The 17,550-nt window shown below is 57.9% G+C and overlaps 1 protein-coding gene across 1 annotated transcript; it reads left to right on the top strand.

The window, feature by feature from the left end:
* The first annotated feature begins 2,138 nt into the window (after nucleotides 1–2,138).
* Nucleotides 2,139–9,643, top strand: TNFRSF14 (TNF receptor superfamily member 14). Its single transcript, XM_030805220.1, has 8 exons — nucleotides 2,139–2,507; nucleotides 3,501–3,609; nucleotides 4,124–4,249; nucleotides 5,636–5,791; nucleotides 6,426–6,516; nucleotides 7,475–7,617; nucleotides 8,654–8,685; nucleotides 8,963–9,643. Exons 1-8 carry the CDS (start codon nucleotides 2,439–2,441, stop codon nucleotides 9,137–9,139), a joined length of 903 nt encoding a protein of 300 aa, XP_030661080.1. The 5' UTR covers nucleotides 2,139–2,438; the 3' UTR covers nucleotides 9,140–9,643.
* The last annotated feature ends 7,907 nt before the right edge of the window (nucleotides 9,644–17,550 follow it).

A 17,550-nucleotide genomic window follows, 5' to 3' on the forward strand; every position in this document is an offset into this window, starting at 1 on the left:
CGCCTCGGGGCCTGGCTCCCTTCACATGGCCTGATGTCTGCACGTTCATCCGCCATGCAGTGTGTGTCCACGGTTCATTTTGTGTTGCCACGTAGCATCTCATTGTTTGGCCCTAGCCCAGTGTGTTAATCCGTTCACCTGCTGGTGGGCGTTGCAGTGGTTTCCAGCTCTTGGTTATCACAGAGAAAGTGACTGTGAACTTCCGCACACACGTTTTGCTGAGGACAACTCCTTCCATTTCACTTGGTTACTAGGAGTGGAGTTGCCGGGTCCTAGGGAAGGTGTGTGTTTCTCTCTAAAAGAATTTGCCAAACCAATGTACAAAGTTGTACCATTTCAGGCTCCTGCCTGAAATCACGTTGTGATTGTCATTTTAGGGTCCACGTCTGACAATTCCACCGTGGCTGCCCTTCTGGGCCTGTTGCTGCTGACTCACCTTCCCACGGCCACCTTTCCCTGCGTCTGGGCATAGCAGCAATTTCTCATTGGATGTGGACGTTGTGCTGTGACGGCTTTGATCACCTGGCATTTTTGTTGGGTTGGTTTTGGCCTTCCTTTAAAGGACGCTGCGCTGTGTTCTGGTGTGGAGTTCAGCTCCTTGCTGTTCACTTTGGTCTTCATGTGGCTGGTTCTGAAGCCTCTTAGAGCAGGTCCAGCCCAGCCTTTCCTGCAGGAAGAGTCCAGCCTCACTCCCAGGACGGGCCCTGCTGGGTGGCTGCTGACAGCCCAGGATCCTCCAGGACTCTCCCCTTGGCGGTCGGAACTCCTGTCTCTCCCATCTGTGAGTTCCGGGGGCCGAGGGTCCACAGCCCCCTAGGGTCCCACTCACGCTGAAGAGTCCACCTTCTACATGCATGGCGCCCGACTCCGGGGGCCTCAGAGACCCTTGGGCAGCCTTCTGGAGCTTTCTGTCTGTGCAGTTCCCTCCTTTCCGGAGCTCTGCCTGCCAGGTCCCTCTGCAGATGCCTCCCTGAGCCCTGACCTCCTCAGCCCCCAGGACTGCCCACCCTGCCTGGACGCCCACACCTACTCGACCATCCTGAATGGGCCTCCACCCCAGGGCTGTGGTGACCCTGGTGCTGTAGCCTGCCTGCCCCTCCTGCTGGGGATCTGGCTCCATGGTGCCCTAGTGCTGAAAACAGTTCATCCTGAGTTTCAGTCTCGAGCTTTCCTGGCAGGAGGGAAACTGCCGGCTGTGTTACTCCTGTGGCTTCCTGTGGCTGGCCACCCTGCCAACTCTCCTGCAGGTGAGGGTGGGTGCGATCCCCAAGGTCCTTTCCACCAGATGCCACTGAGTCCCCCAGGGGCCTGGGCTGGACCCGGGAGGGTCACCTGGCTGAAGTCAGGACCAGGAGGGGCAGGGGGCAGCCCTGGGCCAGGCGTCCGGCAGATGGGCTTGCTGGAGGTGGGGGTTCCTGGTGTGGAGCAGGCGGTGCCAGAGGGGGTGACCGGGACCTGCTCTGGGCAAGCACAGGCGGCGCGTGACAGACCACGTCCAGCAACAGGAAGGGGCCACGGGGGCACTGGTGCTGTTGCGTGGGTCACGAGGTTCCATGTGATGCCGGGAGCGAGGCTGTCACGAGGGAATCACTGGTGCCTGCCTTGGGGCTCCGGGGCTGTGGGCTGTCTCCATCCAGAGGTCTCCCCACCACCAGGCTCTGTGGGGCAGGGAAGCCCAGTGGGGTGCAGGGAGCCAGGAAGCTAGGGTGGGGTCAGGGCAGGGTCTACAGGGAGACTGGGCGAGGCTGGCAGCCTTCCCAGTCCGCTCAGCGTCTCTGCAGGGGGAGCAAGAGCTGCCCTTCCACCCTTCCCAGGGGACAGGTGGGGGGCGCTCTGGGCTTTTCCCACCCCCTCACACAGGGACACTGGCCTGGTGAGCCTGTGACTGAAACTGGCCAGACCGCATTCTGGTGGTTTTATTCGGAAGGGAAGTTCACCCCATTCAGCAGAAGCTGAGATGGGAACAGGAAACCCACAGGGCCCCTTTGTTCGGCAAAAATGTCAGTCAGCGCCATGGGGAGCAGCCGAGGGTCCCGGTGGGGAAACACAGATGGATTTTGGGGCCTCCCCCTTCTACAGGAAACCCAGAGTGGACTGGAACGGTGCAGGGGGAGAACTCGCCCCTCCCATCTGGCGCCTCCTTCGCACTGGCCCTTGCCCTTCCCCTCGGCTTTGCCTGGACAACTCCTGCCTTCCGCAGGGCCCACCTGTGTCCCCCAGCGCCGCTCCACCCAGCAGGCCTGAGTCCTTCTCTGCTCCTAGACACCCCCTGCTGCCCACTCTCCTGCTACTCGGGTTCTGAGGCACAGCTTGTCATACCAAGGCGGTTTCTCTTTCTCTTTCTCCTTTGGCCGACAGCCGCAGCAATGGCGCTGAGTTTCTCTGCTGGAGTTCGTCCTGCTAGCTGGGTTCCTGAGCTGCCGGTCTGAGCCTGAGGGATGGAGCCTCCTGGAGGCTGGGGGCCTCCTCCCTGGAGATCCACCCCCAAAACCGACGTCTTGAGGCTGGTGAGCCCCCGAGCCTCCTCCCTGCCTGCTCACAGATCCCAGTTCTGACCCCAGGGCCTCCCAGAGATCTCTTCCCCATGCCCCTGTCCTGGCCGTGGCTGGCTCCTGCGTCCAGCCTGTCCCCTGCTGCCCGGGGCTCTCGGGTCAACCCAGACCCCCAGCACTGGGCTCACCACAGTGGGGTGAGCAGCAGAGCCACAGCCCTACCCAGCAGACCTCCTCCTGTGTGTGTCCCCCACTCACCACTCCATCCATGGGCAGCTGGTGAGCCTCCATTTGGCGAGACGTGGGCACTTCTGGGGACTGGGTGTCTCTGGGCGTCTCTGGGCGGGGCCCTGGAGCAGGTGACCCAACTCCCCGGCAGCCCTGACCTTGGTGACAGGTGATAAGATCAGTGTGCAGCAGGGGGCTGGACCTGGATGGGCGGGGGTGGGGACACTCTCCGTGCTCATGTGGCACTCCTGCCTGTCCAGCCATTTCCCCATCAGGGGCCCCCGACTGCCCATCAGCCAGCCCAGGAACGAGGCCAGGGCAGAGCCACCCTCCCCGATGTGGCCCGGATCAGCCTGTCACCCACTGTCTGGCTTGTGAGCTCCTGGGGCCCATCCCCGGCTGCCCCTGCTGGCTCCTCAGGGGTCAGCAGGCCCAGCCTCGGCCAGCGAGGGGGCCGGCAGCTTGTCTGCCCAATGGGCTGAAGGCTCCCAGGTGTGGGGTGTGGGGTCCCTGGAGAGGGCAGAGTGCCAGTTCCCAGGGCTCCACGCTGCCAGGCAGGGTCATCAGGGCTGGAGGAGGGGCAGTCCCCACCCGATCCCGAGCTCCAGCGGTCAGCAAGGTTGTTCCATGAGCCTGGCCTGGGGCCCGCTTCTGTCCTCTCTACCAGGCACTGCCACTCCTCCCCATTGCACAGAGGGAGACTCAGGCTGTGGGGCCAAGCCTGGCAGAGCCTACGGGGGCAGCCAGGGCATCTCCCAACACCTGTCCTGACCCCCTTAGGTGCTGTATTTCACCTTCCTGGGAGCCCTCTGCTATGCCCCAGCTCTGCCCTCCTGCAAAGAGGATGAGTACCCAGTGGGCTCCGAGTGCTGCCCCAAATGCAGTCCAGGTAGGTGCAGCCCTTTGGCGGGCCGGCTCCGTGGGCCGAGGGCAGACACTCTTGCCCCCTCCTGCCCCGGACACCCCTGTGTTCTCTGCTCCCACAGCCATGGGTGTGATGAGGCCCTGGGCCCAGGTGCGCAGACAGTGAGGGCAGGACGCTCAGGCCAGCAGCTTGGACTCTTCACCCTGGGGGACCCTCACAGCCACATTGCACAGGGGATGGGTCTGAGAGACGTGGCTGGCCTACCGTGGCCGGAGACATGGGCTCAAGGGGCACATACCAGAGCTGGGCCAGGTGTCCCAGGAGGCCCCACGTGCTTCCAGAACTTTCTGATTTTCCCCAGCGCGGCTTTGCTCATGGCTGATGGGGCTGCTGTGTCCCGCGGGGAACCGCTCATGGGCCATTTGCGTCCCCTTAGCTGGTGTCTCCTTGCTTGGGCTCTGGGTGCAGGCGGAGTGATGGGTGGGCTCCCGAAGGGGTCTCCCGCAGACTTGCGAAGTTCCCACTCTCTGGGCGGCAGGTTACCGTGTGAAGCACGTCTGCGGGGAGCTGACGGGCACAGTGTGTGAACCCTGCCCTCCGGGGACCTACATTGCCCACCTCAATGGCCTGAGCAAGTGTCTGCAGTGCCAAATGTGTGACCCAGGTAAGAGGCCAACACAGTCGGCCCAGCCTCCACTCGGGCAGCCTGGATGCCCCTGCACCCTGCACCCTCTCTCCATGGCCACAGTGCCCCAGGAAGGCCCCGGCTGCCCCAGGCCAGGTCCCGACCCCATCTCCATGGGTGCACCCTGCAGGGGATGCCTTGAGGTCAGCCTCTGGCCCCCATCCACCTCTGTCTCACCTCTGGCCCCCGTCCACCTCTGTCTCACCTCTCACTTTGTCACGTGGGCCGTCAGGTGGACTGTCCTGAGCTTGGCGACTGACCATCAGCCCTCGTCCTTGGCTCCTCTGGTGCCCTGGGGTGGGTGTCCAGGCCTCTCCTGTGCCCACGTCCCTAGCTGCAAAGTGGAGTGGGATGGTGCTGGGGCTCTCTGGCAGGCACTGGGGCCTGCTGCTTCCCCACAGGGCTTCTTGTCCCTTTCTCCTCCAGATATTGGTTCCCCCCCATGACCTCAGGGGAAGAGGTCATCTGGAGGCTGGTGCCCACCTGAGTCCAGGCAGACAGAAAGGGGAGCCAGACCCAGAGGCATGCCTTTGAGTCACTGAGCACAGAGCCTGTCCATGCGGCCAATGGCTCTGTCCCCTCGGAGCCTCATGCCAGGCTCAGCACGGCCAGTGCTCCCTGGGGCCAGGCAGGACTGCACCTGCAGGACAGGGCTGACGGCACACCTGGGGGCAGGGCCTGAGCCTACAGGGAGGCACAGGGCAGGTGGGCTAGCCATGAACAGAGGAGGCAGCTAGAGTGCTTTGGGGGTTCATGCATGTAGGCTGGGATTTGGGGCTCACACCTCAACCTGCATGCCCAGTTCCATGCCCCGCCCCTCTTGTGAAAGCACCTGTCTGATTGGGCTGAGGATGTGGGGGCACAGGTGTGCAGGTGAGGCTGCCCTCAGGAGGGGCCCAGGCCCAGCTGGTACCCCTCCCTCCACCAGTACCTGAAGAAGTGGGGCTCTCACCCTACCTGCCTCTGCCATTGGAATGGCCTGGTTTGCACAGATGGGAAGCCCATTTGAGGGGTGGGTGTCCGGGTGGGCACGTGGGGCGAGGACCTGCCTGAGGGACCCTGCCCTGGAACTGACAGTGCAAGCTCGGCGTCCTGCCCATCTGGGCAGAAGGCTGGTTTCTCCCATCAACAAAACCCTCCCAGGACCCTCCTGCAGGCCCTTGTCCCACATGCAGCTCTGCCATCCCTCGGTGTCCCTCCTAGCCTCAGGTCCTCCATGCCGGGTACCTCCGGGCACCTTGTTTGGCTGAGCCAGGGGTTCAGCCTGGCAGGGGGCCCTGGCAGCAGTCCTTGGCCTGTGTCCTGGCCTGTGGATGGTGTCCCGGCCTCCACGTACCCCTCTCAGCCCCTCCTCTTGGACCCCAGCCATGGGCCTGCGCGCGAGCCGGAACTGCTCCAGCACAGAGAACGCCGTGTGTGGCTGTAGCCCAGGCCACTTCTGCATCGTCCAGGACGGGGACCACTGTGCCGCGTGCCGCGCTTACGCCACCTCCAGCCCGGGCCAGAGGGTGCAGAAGGGAGGTAAGCGGTGGGTGGCGGACACCCCTCCTGTTTCCACCCTGGTCCCCAGTGCCCCACTGTCTGGAGCCCCAGGTCTCCTCGACGTCATGGCCTGCCCAGGGGCCCTGGTGAGACAGAACCTTGGCCAGCCCCAGGCCCACCCACTGTAGCCCTGTCCTGGAAGCAGCCCAGTGGGGAACAGGCGATGGAGGCAGGGGAGGGGGCAGGGGAGGGCCACCCCAGGTTGCTCCACCTCGGGGTTCTGGGACTCCCCAGTCCCCAGGTCTCACTCTCGGGCCCCAGGTCTGGAGCCTGGGTTTATGGGAGTGACCACGGTCAATGCAAGTCTAGGAGGAGTAAATGTCCACCCCAGGCCTGCACCTGGCCGGGCAGCCCCCACAACACTGCAGGATATGGACACAGAAGGACTCCTGGACTCATGAAATCCCAGCTACTCAAGGCCGGGACAGCCAGAGCCACCACCCCAGGCCTCACCTCCAAGACTCTGGACAGGGAGCCTGCCCCTCCCCCCGCCGGTCCTCCCATCACCCGCAGAGCACCCAGGTCCAGAAGCTCACAGACAAGCAGTCTCTAGCCACCAGCCCCCTCCCAGCCTGGTGCCCTCAGCCCCCTCTGTCCGTCTCTCTTTTCTCAGGCATCGAGAGTCAGGACACCCTGTGTCAGAACTGCCCCCCGGGGACCTTCTCTCCCAATGGGACCCTGGAGGAATGTCAGCACCGGACCAAGTAAGTGAGCCTTGGGGAGGCCCAGCACTGTGCCCTGGGGAGGGGGCTCCATGTTGCTTCCCTGGGAGATGACCGTCTTCTCCAGCAGAAAGGCCTGAAGGCCCCACCCCTGATGGGCACCCTGGTCACATGCCTGCGTCCAGGAGAGCCGCACGGCTGAAGCCTGTGTGCCCCAGATGACCCCTTCCATGGGCCCAGACAAAGCCTCATCAGATCTGAGATTCCTGGAGGCTCAGGATGGGCCTTTCCAGAAGCAGGCCCAGAGGGAGGCTGCCTCAGAGCCCCGGCCCCTGGGGGTGTGGGTGTCCCTGAATGTCAGGGCCATGGGAGGGCCCCCTGGGCTTCAGGGGTTGGGGAAAGTGAGCACTCTCCTCTTTGTCTGCCTATGGGAGGACACCTTCAAATGCTGACCCTGGGCCCCTAACTGACCTGAGACTTCAGAGCTTCTTGGGAGGAGCTGGGGGTCCCCAGCAGAGCCTGGGATGGGGCAGGGGTGGCTGCCCCAGGGAGGGGGTGGTGGGGCCTTCCATCCTGCTCTGCCCTCCTTGTCCTCTGGCCCCAGCTCAGTCCTGTCTGTCTCCAGCTCTAACCATTTCCGTCTCGACACCGGCTCTCCCTCCACCTTCTGTCCTTGTCCGCCACTCGTCTCCCGTGCTCTGGGGTCTCTGCCCTGCTGGCTGCCTCCCGCTTCTCTCCCCTCTCCCTCTGCCGTCCTGTCTTCTTTGCCCAGTCTCTCCTTGTTTCTCTTCTTCTCCTTCCTTCTCTCCACCTCCCCATAGCCGAGCTTGGAAAAGTCAGACAGACCTCTGAGGTCTCATCCTGGAGCTACCACCAGCCCAGCCTCCCTGGGACCTGTCTTCACTGCCTGGGGCCCTGGGAGCCAGGGATGCTCCCCGGGGCGGAGTGAACACCGGGCGCTGCACCTGCCTCTCCCACGTCCTCGGCCCCACTCCCGCAGGTGCAGCTGGCTGGTGACGAAGGCTGGACCTGGGACCAGCAGCTCCCACTGGGGATGGTGGTTTCTCTCAGGGAGCCTCATCGTCGTCATTGTTTGCTCCATACTTGGCCTAATCATACGTGTGAAAAGAAGAAAGCCAAGGGGTGAGCACACGGCAGCCCCATCAGGGCTCATGTCCCCAGCCGTCGCCTCTTGGAGCTCTGTCACCCCAAACCTGGGAGATGGCCCCAGAGCTTTTCCAGGATCTGCGGCTCCTCCCAGGGCAGCCACTGCTGGCTGGGGCAGGTGGGCTTTCTGCTGTGGCCGGAGCCCAGATGTCAGCTGGCCTCCCTGGGGGAAGGGAAGGTGGGTGGGACCACTGACCATGGAGCCCTCAGCCGCCCCTGCCCACGCACTCCATGGCTCTGTGCTCCTGCCTGCCCCCCGTGGGATATGGGGAGCAGGACAGGCTCTGCTCAGCTGGGAGAGGCTCTGGGCTCAGGGTCAACAGCCGCCCTGCTGGGGACAAGGCTTTGTCATCATTGAGGAGAGTAAGGCCTTCATTCATTCATTCCTCCACCTATCCGCCCTGGTCTGGGCACCTGTGCTGTGCCTGGCCTCCGGGGCATTGACCCAGCTGTGTGGACCCAGCTGTGGCCCTGGGAGCCCTGTGCACAGCCCCTGGGGACGCAGCTTCTAAGCATTGAGATCCGAAGGGAAAGTCAGCCCTATCCTCCAGCCAGGCGGCAGCAAAGCCACCTGATCCTCACCTGGGGCCTCCAATGCGGGGAGGTCTTGGGGCCTCAGGCTCTAGGGTAGGCTGGGCAGCAGCTTAGTCTCACCCAACTGGGCACCTGCTGGTGTGGTGGGCAGGGCCTCCCCACTGTGAAGCGCTTGTCCCCCTCCCATAGATGACGGTTGAATTAGGGTTAGTTATGCACTTGGGGGCCTCAGCTGGGGAGGTGGGCTGGGCGTCCCCAGTCCTATCACCCATGCTGGGCCTCCTGGGGGACAGGCTGGGCTAGCAGTACCAATACAGCTGGCCTCCTCTGCTCTCAGAGAGGGTCAGTCCCTTGGGGACGGTCTCCCAGGGAGAAGCAGGAGTTGGTGCCCCCGCCACTGCTGTGAGACCATTGCCATGAGCCTGTGTCCCCTGATCAGACGCTGCCCATCTCTGACCTGTGTGTCTGTGTATTGCAGGTGATGTAGTCAAGGTGATCGTCTCTGTCCAGGTATTGATCCTCCTCCCCCTCCCTCCCCTCCCCCTCCCCTCCCCCTCCCCTCCCCCCTCCCCCTCCCCTTCCCCTCCCCTCCCCGCTGGGGCTGGTGTTTCTGGTGTACATGGTGGGGGCTCCCAGCTCTCTGAGGGTCCTGAGTCCTTCAAGTACAGCCACGGTAGCTCAGGAGAGAACCCACCTCCTCAAATTGAAAGCAGTAAAATGGACCTGAGAACCTGGAGTCCCAGGGGCACCAGAGCAGACAGGGTCTCCATGCTTCGTGTGCCCGCAGCGGAAAAGACAGGAGGCAGACGGTGAGGCCACAGTCATCGAAGCCCTGCAGGCCCCTCCGGACGTCACCACGGTGGCCGTGGAGGAGACAGTACCCGCATTCACGGGGAGGAGCCCAACCACTGACCCAGAGACTCCGAACCCCGACGCCAGAGATACCTGGAGCGACGGCTGCTGAAAGAGGCTGTCCGCCTGGAGGAGCCACCGCAGCCGGGAGGCTTGGGGGCTCCTCCCTGGGCTGGCTTCCATCTCCTCCAGTGGAGGGAGAGGTGGGGCTCCTGCTAGGGTGGAGCTGGGGACGCCATGTGCCATTCCCATGGGCCAGTGAGTGCCTGGGGCCTCTGTTCTGCTGTGGCCTGAGCTCCCCAGAGTCCTGAGGAAGAGTGCCAGTTGCCCGTCGCTCACGGACCACACACCCAGCCCTCTTGGGCCAGCCCAGAGGGCCCTTCAGACCCCAGCTGTCTGCGCGTCTGACTACTGCGGCCTCAGCAGGACAGGCCCTGGGCACTGCCTCACGGCCAAGGCTGGGCTGGGTTGGCCACAGTGTGGTGTTAAGTGGATATCACATTTGAAGTGATTTTCTAAATTGGATTTGAGTTCGGCTCCAGTTTTGTATTTGTCATGAAACAGTGTATTTGGGGAGATGCTGTGGGAGGATGTAAATATCTTGTTTCTCCTCAAACTGTCACCTCCTGGTGTTTCTTGCTGAACAAGGAGTTCCAGGAAGTCCGCTGGGCTGTTTGGGGGACCCCTGCCCTCCTCCCATCATGCCTGGGGGTTCACTCCACCCAGAGAGGAGCCCTGGCCGCCCCTTCATATCCCAACAGCTGAGCTCTCAGTGGGCTCTCCTGACCTCTGTGGCCCTGTCCGAAGCTATTGCTGTTGATTCTGATGCTCAAATGATGTCAGATTTGCCCAGTAAAAACCCCGGATCTACATCTGACCTACACTTCCCAACTGTGTCCACTGAGAAATCCCAGTATCAGTGACACCCGCTGTGCCCAGCCCTCTCCACCTGCTCCGGGTGCCCAGCCCTCTCCACCTGCTCCGGGAACCCGCCAGACTCAGGTCCCACTGGCAGGGGCTTCACCAGGCCTCTGAGCCACACATTCATTTAATGCTCGGGACGAGGCCCCTTTCCCCACATCTGGAGGTAGAAGCGGTGAGGGGAATGACCCTGCAGCCATGCCATGAGGATGGAGGCCACACAGCTCCTCCGAGCATGCCCGCTCCACCCTGCCCTGCCCCCTCTCCTTTCCTGCCCCCTGCCCCTCCTGGTCCTGACTTCAGCCAGGTGACGCCCTCTCCGGTTCAGCCCAGGCCCCTGGGGGACTCAGTGGCATCTGGCGGAAAGGACCTTGGGGATCGGGCCCACCCTAACCTGCAGGAGAGTTGGCAGGATGGCCAGAACAGGAAGCCACAGGAGTAACACAGCCAGTAGTTTCCCTCCTGCCACGAAAGCTCAAGACTGAAACTCAGGATGCACTGTTTTCAGCACCAGGGCACCATGGAGCCAGATCCCCAGCAGGAGGGGCAGGCAGGCTACAGCACCAGGGTCACCGCAGCCCTGGGGTGGAGGCCCATTCAGGATGGTCAAGCAGGTGTGGGCCTCCAGGCGGGGTGGCCAGTCCTGGGGCCTGAGGAGGAGGTCAGGGCTCAGGGAGGCATCTGCAGAGGGACCTGGCAGGCAGAGCTCCGGAAGGGAGGGAACTGCACAGACAGAAAGCTCCAGAAGGCTGCCCGAGGGTCTCTGAGGCCTCCGGAGTCGGGCACCATGCATGTGGAAGGTGGACTCTTCAGCGTGGGTGGGACCCTAGGGGACTGTGGACCCCCGGCCCCTGGAACTCACAGGTGGGAGACAGGAGTTCCGACCGCCAGGGGGAGAGTCCTGGAGGATCCTGGGCTGTCAGCAGCCACCCAGCAGGGCCCGTCCTGGGAGTGGGGCTGGACTCTTCCTGCAGGAAAGGCTGGGCTGGACCTGCTCTAAGAGGCTTCAGAACCAGCCACATGAAGACCAAAGTGAACAGCAAGGAGCTGAACTCCACACCAGAACACAGCGCAGCGTCCTTTAAAGGAAGGCCAAAACCAACCCAACAAAAATGCCAGGTGATCAAAGCCGTCACAGCACAATGCCCACATCCAACGAGAAATTGCTGCTATGCCCAGACGCAGGGAAAGGTGGCCGTGGGAATGTGAGTCAGCAGCAACAGGCCCAGAAGGGCAGCCATGGTGGAACTGTCAGACGTGGACCCTGAAATGACAATCACAACGTCCTCTAAAGGAAAATGTAAGCCTGGTGTGAGAAACGAAGGACAAAACAAAGAGCCAGGCCTGAAATGAATAACGTGCTTGTAGGCACACCAGTCCCCCTGGGGGGCCGTCACAGGACGCCGTGGTCTGGCTGGCTTCCCCGATGGAAATGCTGTCTCAGGCCTGGAGGCTGGAAGCTAGCGTGAGGGTGGCAGCAGGTTTCGCTCCCTGGGAGCTTGGCTGTGGTCTGCAGATGGCGTCTTTCCGCGTGTCCTCACGCAGTCTCTTCTCTGTGCGTGCAGTTCCCTGACATGTCTCTGTCCAAACTTCCTCCTCTGAGGAGGACTCCAGTCATTCTGGATCAGGGCCCACCCATATGGCCTCATTCAGCCAGTCACCTCTTTACAGTCCAATCTCTTCATCCCTTCCCTTTCTTAGCGTGAATTCTGGAGGGATCCAGTTCAGCGGATAACAGTAGGATTAGGCCAGGTGTGGTGGCTCACACCTGTAATCCCAGCACTTTGGGAGACTGAGGCAAGAGGATCGCATCCACCCAGGAGTTCCAGACCAGCCTGTGCACAGGCAAAACCTCATCTCTCCAAAACAGACAAAAATTAGCCAGGCCTGGTGGTGCACACCTGGAGTCCCACTTACTTGGGAGGCTGAGGAGGGAGGATCAGTTGAGCCCATGAGCCCCGGAGGTCACAGCTGCAGAGAGCCATGATCACACCACTGCACTCCAGCCTGGCCGACAGAGGAGGCCCTGCCTCAAAACAAAAACAAAAACAGGCGGATTAACAACACATTAGCTCAAAAGGAAACACCAGTGAACCTGAAGATATACTATCAGAATCTACCCCAAATGAAAAACACACAGGAAATGAATAAATGAACATATTCTCAAAGATCTCCTGGAAAATATCGAGCTGCCTAACAGAAGTGCAGTTAGAGTCCCAGAGAAACAGAAAGAGGCAGGAACAGAAAATCATTTGAAGAAAAAGCAGTGAAAGTTTTCTAAACTACAAGAAAACTGTGATCCCACAAATGCAGAAAGATCAACAGACCCCAAGAAGGGTAAATAGAGAGGCACGCACTGCACAGCAAATCCTAATCAATGCCCAGGAACCAGGGACACAGAGGGGACCTGGACACTGGGGTCAGGTGAGGCCACCTTTAGGTACAAAGATGCAAAGATAAGGGCCGCGCGGACTTGTCCCCAGGAATGGTGCAGGTCAGAAGGTAAGCAAAACATTTTTACGATGCTGAAAGAACATTTCAACTTTGAACTCCAAACCCAGTGAATCTGTCTGTCAAAAATAGACCAAGCTCAGTGGCCTCCGCCTGTGGACCCAGCATCTCGGAGGCTGAGACAGGAGGATCACTTGAGCCCCAGGATTCAAGGCCAGCTCTGGCAACAGAGCAAGACCTTGTCTATTAAGTTACAAAAATAAATGAACTGGAGGCCGGGCCCAGTCTAGAGGACTGAGGCGGGCGGATAACTTGAAGTCAGGAGTTTGAGACCAGCCTGGCCAACATGGTGAAATCCCATCTCTACTAAAAATACAAAAATTAGCCAGGCATGGTGGCGCACGCCTATAGTCCCAGCTACTCTGGAGGCTGAGGCATGAGAATCGCTTGAACCTGGGAGGCAGGGGTTGCAGTGAGCCAAGCTCCCGCCACTGCACTCCAGCCTGGGTGACAGAGTGAGACCCTATCTCAAATATATATATATATATATATATATATATATATATATATATGGAAGCAAATCAAAGACTGAGGACATACTGACAGCTGAGAGAAATTCTCAGCAGCAGACAGACTTACATGACAAGAAACATCCAAGGACTTTCTTCAAGCACAAGGAAGTTTTTTCATAGGGAAATTGTTTGTTTTTTTTTGAGATGGAGTCTCACTCTTTCTCCAGGCTGGAGTGCAGTGGTACCATCTTGGCTCACTGCAACGTCTGCCTTCTGGGTTCAAGGGATTCTCCTGCCTCAGCCTCCCATGTAGCTGTGATTACAGGTGTGCGCCACCACGCCTGGCTAATTTTTGTATTTTTAGTAGAGATGGGGTTTCACCATGTTGGCCAGGCTGGTCTTGAACTCCTGACCTCAGGTGATCTGTCCACCTTGGCCTTCCAGAGTGTTGGGATTACAGGCGTGAGCCACCTTGCGTGGCCTCATGTGGAAATTGAAATCTGCTCAAAGGAATTATGGATGAAAGAAATGGCAAATGTGGGAGGAAATTTTTTCTCATTTTTAAATATCTTCAAAAATAATCAAATGTTTAATGCAAACATGTTAGTGATGCATTGTGACACTTAAAGCATATACAATTAAAACCTACGACAGTAGTATAAGTTATGAAGGGAAAAGGCAAGTGCATGACAGTGAGATTCTTCCACATTTCCCACTGCGTGGGAAGGTGCAGGCGTGTTTAGTGGTCACACAACCTGAATATAGGCTGTGATAAGTGCAGATGGATGTCACAAATCCTGCAATAACCACTAAATAAGGAAAACAGATGTATCGCTAAGAAGGCAACCATGCGGATGAAATGAAATACTACAGAAATAATCAAACAGAAGGTAGGACAACGGGAAATCAGAAATATGAAACAGCAAATAATAGAAAGATGGTGTGCCCACATCCAACCATATAGGTAATGACTTTGAATATAAATGGTCTAAATAGTCCAATTAAATACAGAAATGGCCATATCAGATACAGAACCAACAGCCAACTAAAGGCTGACTACAAGAAACCCACTTTACATTTTAAGAAACGGGCTGGTTAAGCCTGGTGCAGTGGCTCATGCCTGTAATCCCAGCACTTAGGGAGGCAGAGGTGGGAGGATAGCTTGAGCCCAGGAGCTCAAGACCTGCCTGGGCAATATAGAGAAGACCCTCTTCTGCAGAATAAGGGGAAAAAAAGACACACACACAAAAAAGAGAAATGGGCTGGATAAAAGCAGAAGGATGGCAGTTGGAAATTGCAAGACACAGCTGCAGAGACCAGGGAGTGGTGCAGAAGCTGAGCCCAGGAGACGGCATGCAGAGTCGCCCCATGCGTCAAGTCTGCAGGTGAGACAGGATGTGTGTTTCTAAAGGTCAGGAGCCAGGCAAGGACTCCCGTCCTACCACCTGCACTCAACGTGGTACTGGAGGTCTTAGTCAGTGCAACAAGACAAGAAAAAGAAATGGAAGGCATAGAGATTGGACACAAAGGGGGAAAAAGACATTGCCTCTTTGCAGAGAATGTGCTCATGTGTATAAAAGTCCTAAGAAATCGACAAAATGCCTATGAGAACTAGTCACTTTATTATCAAGGTCACAAGATGCAAGGCCAATATTTTAAAAACTAAACATTGGAATTTGAAGTATAAGGGAAACGAACATATTTGCATAAAAAAACAGGAAATGCTTAGGGGAAATTTAACAAAATACCCTCAAGGCCAGTGAAAACGTTGCCAAGAGAAGTGAAAGAAGTTCTAATAACTGGAAAGCCATGGCATATGGATACATCAGAAGACCGAGTATGAGGAAAATACGCATTCTCCCCCAAATGGACCAATGCAATCCCAATCAACATTCCAGCAGGCTTGGTCGTCGAAATCGAGAAACTGATTCTAAACATGTATATGAAAACAGACAGGACATTTACCAGCCAAAATAATAGTGAAAAGGAAGAGCAAAGTTGGAGTATTTTCATTTCCTGACTTAAAGACTTACTGTAGAGCTTCAGCCATTGAGAGAGAGTGGGGCGGGCATGAAGAGTGCCAATAGGCCAATGAAACAGGAGCGGCCAGAGAGAGACCCATTCACAGATGATGCAAACATTTCTGACAGAGGTGTCAAAGTAATGCAGTATGAAGAAGACAGTCTTTTTGGCAAACAATTTCTGGAATACTGGATAAATGACAGGGGGCAATGGCCTTAATCTTTACCTACATGACACAAAAAATTAGCTTGAAATGGACAATAGGCTTGAATGTAAAGCTCAAAGTATAAGGCTTCCTGGGAAAAACATTGGAGAAAATATCTGTGACCTGGACGTGGGCAAAGATTTCTTAGATGGGACACAGAACACAAGAGCCACGAGAGAAAATGTTTGAAATTGGGACTCATCGACATTAGTGACTCCTGCTCTTGGAAGTATGCTTTCCAGGAAATGAAAAGGCAAACGCGCATCGGGTGACAATTCCAACACTCTGAGAAAATTCTTACAAGTCAATACGAGGACAAACAGCACTATTGTTTTTTAATGGGCAAGATTTGAACTGCACCAAAGCCATGCCCCAGTGGCCACGAAAGGGTGGTCAGCGTCCACAGTCATTCGGAAAATGACGTTAAACCACCGTGAGATTCCATTCCACACTCATCATGGTGATGGAGAGGAAAAGTTCTGACCATACTAAGTGTGGGAAGGACATGGGGTAATTAGAGCTCCCACGTGCTGCTGGCAGGAGCCTGAAATGGTACAACTTTGGACATCGGTTTGGCAAATTCTTTTAGGGAGAAACACACACCTTCCCTAGGACCTGGCAACTCCACTCCTAATAACCAAGTGAAATGGAAGGAGTTGTCCTCAGCAAAACGTGTGTGTGGAAGTTCACACTCACTTTCCCTGTGATAACCAAGAGCTGGAAACCACTGCAACACCCACCAGCAGGTGAACGGATTAACACACTGGGCTAGGGCCACACAATGAGATGCTACGTGGCAACACAAAATGAACCGTGGACACACACTGCATGGCGGATGAACGTGCAGACATCAGGCCATGTGAAGGGAGCCAGGCCCCGAGGCGCCACACTTTGTGATTCGAGTGAAATTCTGGTACAGGCAGATCTAACCTGTAGGGAGAGAGAGGTCAGGGATGATGGGGCCAGGGCTGGGGAGGGGTTGGGAAGGGGCTCATGTTGCTGGGGTGTCAAAACAAAGCAAAGGGCCACAGACTTGGGGGCTCAAGAAATGGAAACGCAATGTTGTCATGGTTCTGGGGGCTGGAAGTCCAAGACGCAGGAGCAGGTGGGGTTGGTTCCCTCCTGGGCCTGCAGATGGTACCTGCTCCCTTTGTCCTCACAGGGTGGTCCCTCTGCCCCCAGGACACTGGCGCCTCTTCTTCCTATAAGGACACCATTCCTCCTGTGTAGCGCTGGCCATCATTATGTCTCTTCACCTTAATCAGCTCTTTGAGGGCCCCATCTCCAAACATAGTCACCCTGGGTGTAGGGCTTAGACCTGTGAATTGGGGGAAATGTCATTCAGTCCATAAAAGCTCAACAAGGGAACTTTGTTGGAAATGTCTTCATCACAAAAGTGATGGTGGTTATGTGAGGGCAGGCACTTGCCAGACTCAAGGCAGGCTCACCAGGTGGCTTTTTCTAACCGGCAGGTGTGGCCTCTTACTAGTCTTCGGCACGCTCCTGCCCCCTCCGAGTAGCTGGACTACAGCGCCACCACCAGGCTATTTTTTTTTTTTGTGAACGTTTCATGTCTGATTCTGACTGTGATCGGCCTCCAAAGGTGGGAACGCGGAGCAGGTGATGTTTCTAAGTGGGAATTGGTACCAGGCTGTCCTATGTCTGTCCATCCCTTGGGTCTGTCTGCACCCAACAGACCCGTGGCCCACAACCCCGGTGTGGCTGCAGCCTGATGAATCCAGGAGTCTTGGCCCAGCCCCGAAGCCCCTGGGAGGTCCGGCCCCCACCCTGGGAAAAGCCCAAGCTGTGCCCAACTCTCAGAAGACGTTGACACCCATAGGAGCCCTGCCCCTGGCAGCCTGCTAGGGCCTCCTCGGGCCGCTCCTTCCCTGATAGTCACAGGCTCTGAGGAGGTTGCATTCCACATGCTCCACCGTGGGTTCCGGCAAACCCAGGTCTCCCCACCCCAGCCACTCCCAGCCCAGCCCTGCCCTGGGTTCACTTCCTCAAGGTCTGGTGTCCCCTCCCCACAGCACTGTTTGCTTCTCTGTGTATGTCTGTTTGCCCACATGTGTACACTTTTCTTGGCTGTGTTAATCTGTTCAACTGGCCAGGACAAAGTCCCACAGCCTGGGTGGCTGAAGCCATGGGCAGCATTTTCCCACCGTCCTGGAGGCAAGAGGTCCCGGAGCCAGCGCAGGCAGGGTTGGTTCCAGGCAGCGTCTCCTCCTGGCTTGCAGACGGGACTTTCTCATTATGTCCTCACCTGGCCTTCCCCTTGGCCAGGGCAGAGAGAGGGCACGTGGTGTCTCTGCCTCCCTACAAGTCCACCTCCAAATGCAGCATCACTGGGGCTTAAGTCTCCACACAGAAAATCAGGGGAGGCACAACTGGGTCCAGAACTGTCTCGGC

The sequence above is a fragment of the Nomascus leucogenys genome, chromosome 24 (genome assembly GCF_006542625.1).
Source record: "Nomascus leucogenys isolate Asia chromosome 24, Asia_NLE_v1, whole genome shotgun sequence".
Taxonomy (NCBI): Eukaryota; Metazoa; Chordata; class Mammalia; order Primates; family Hylobatidae; genus Nomascus; species Nomascus leucogenys.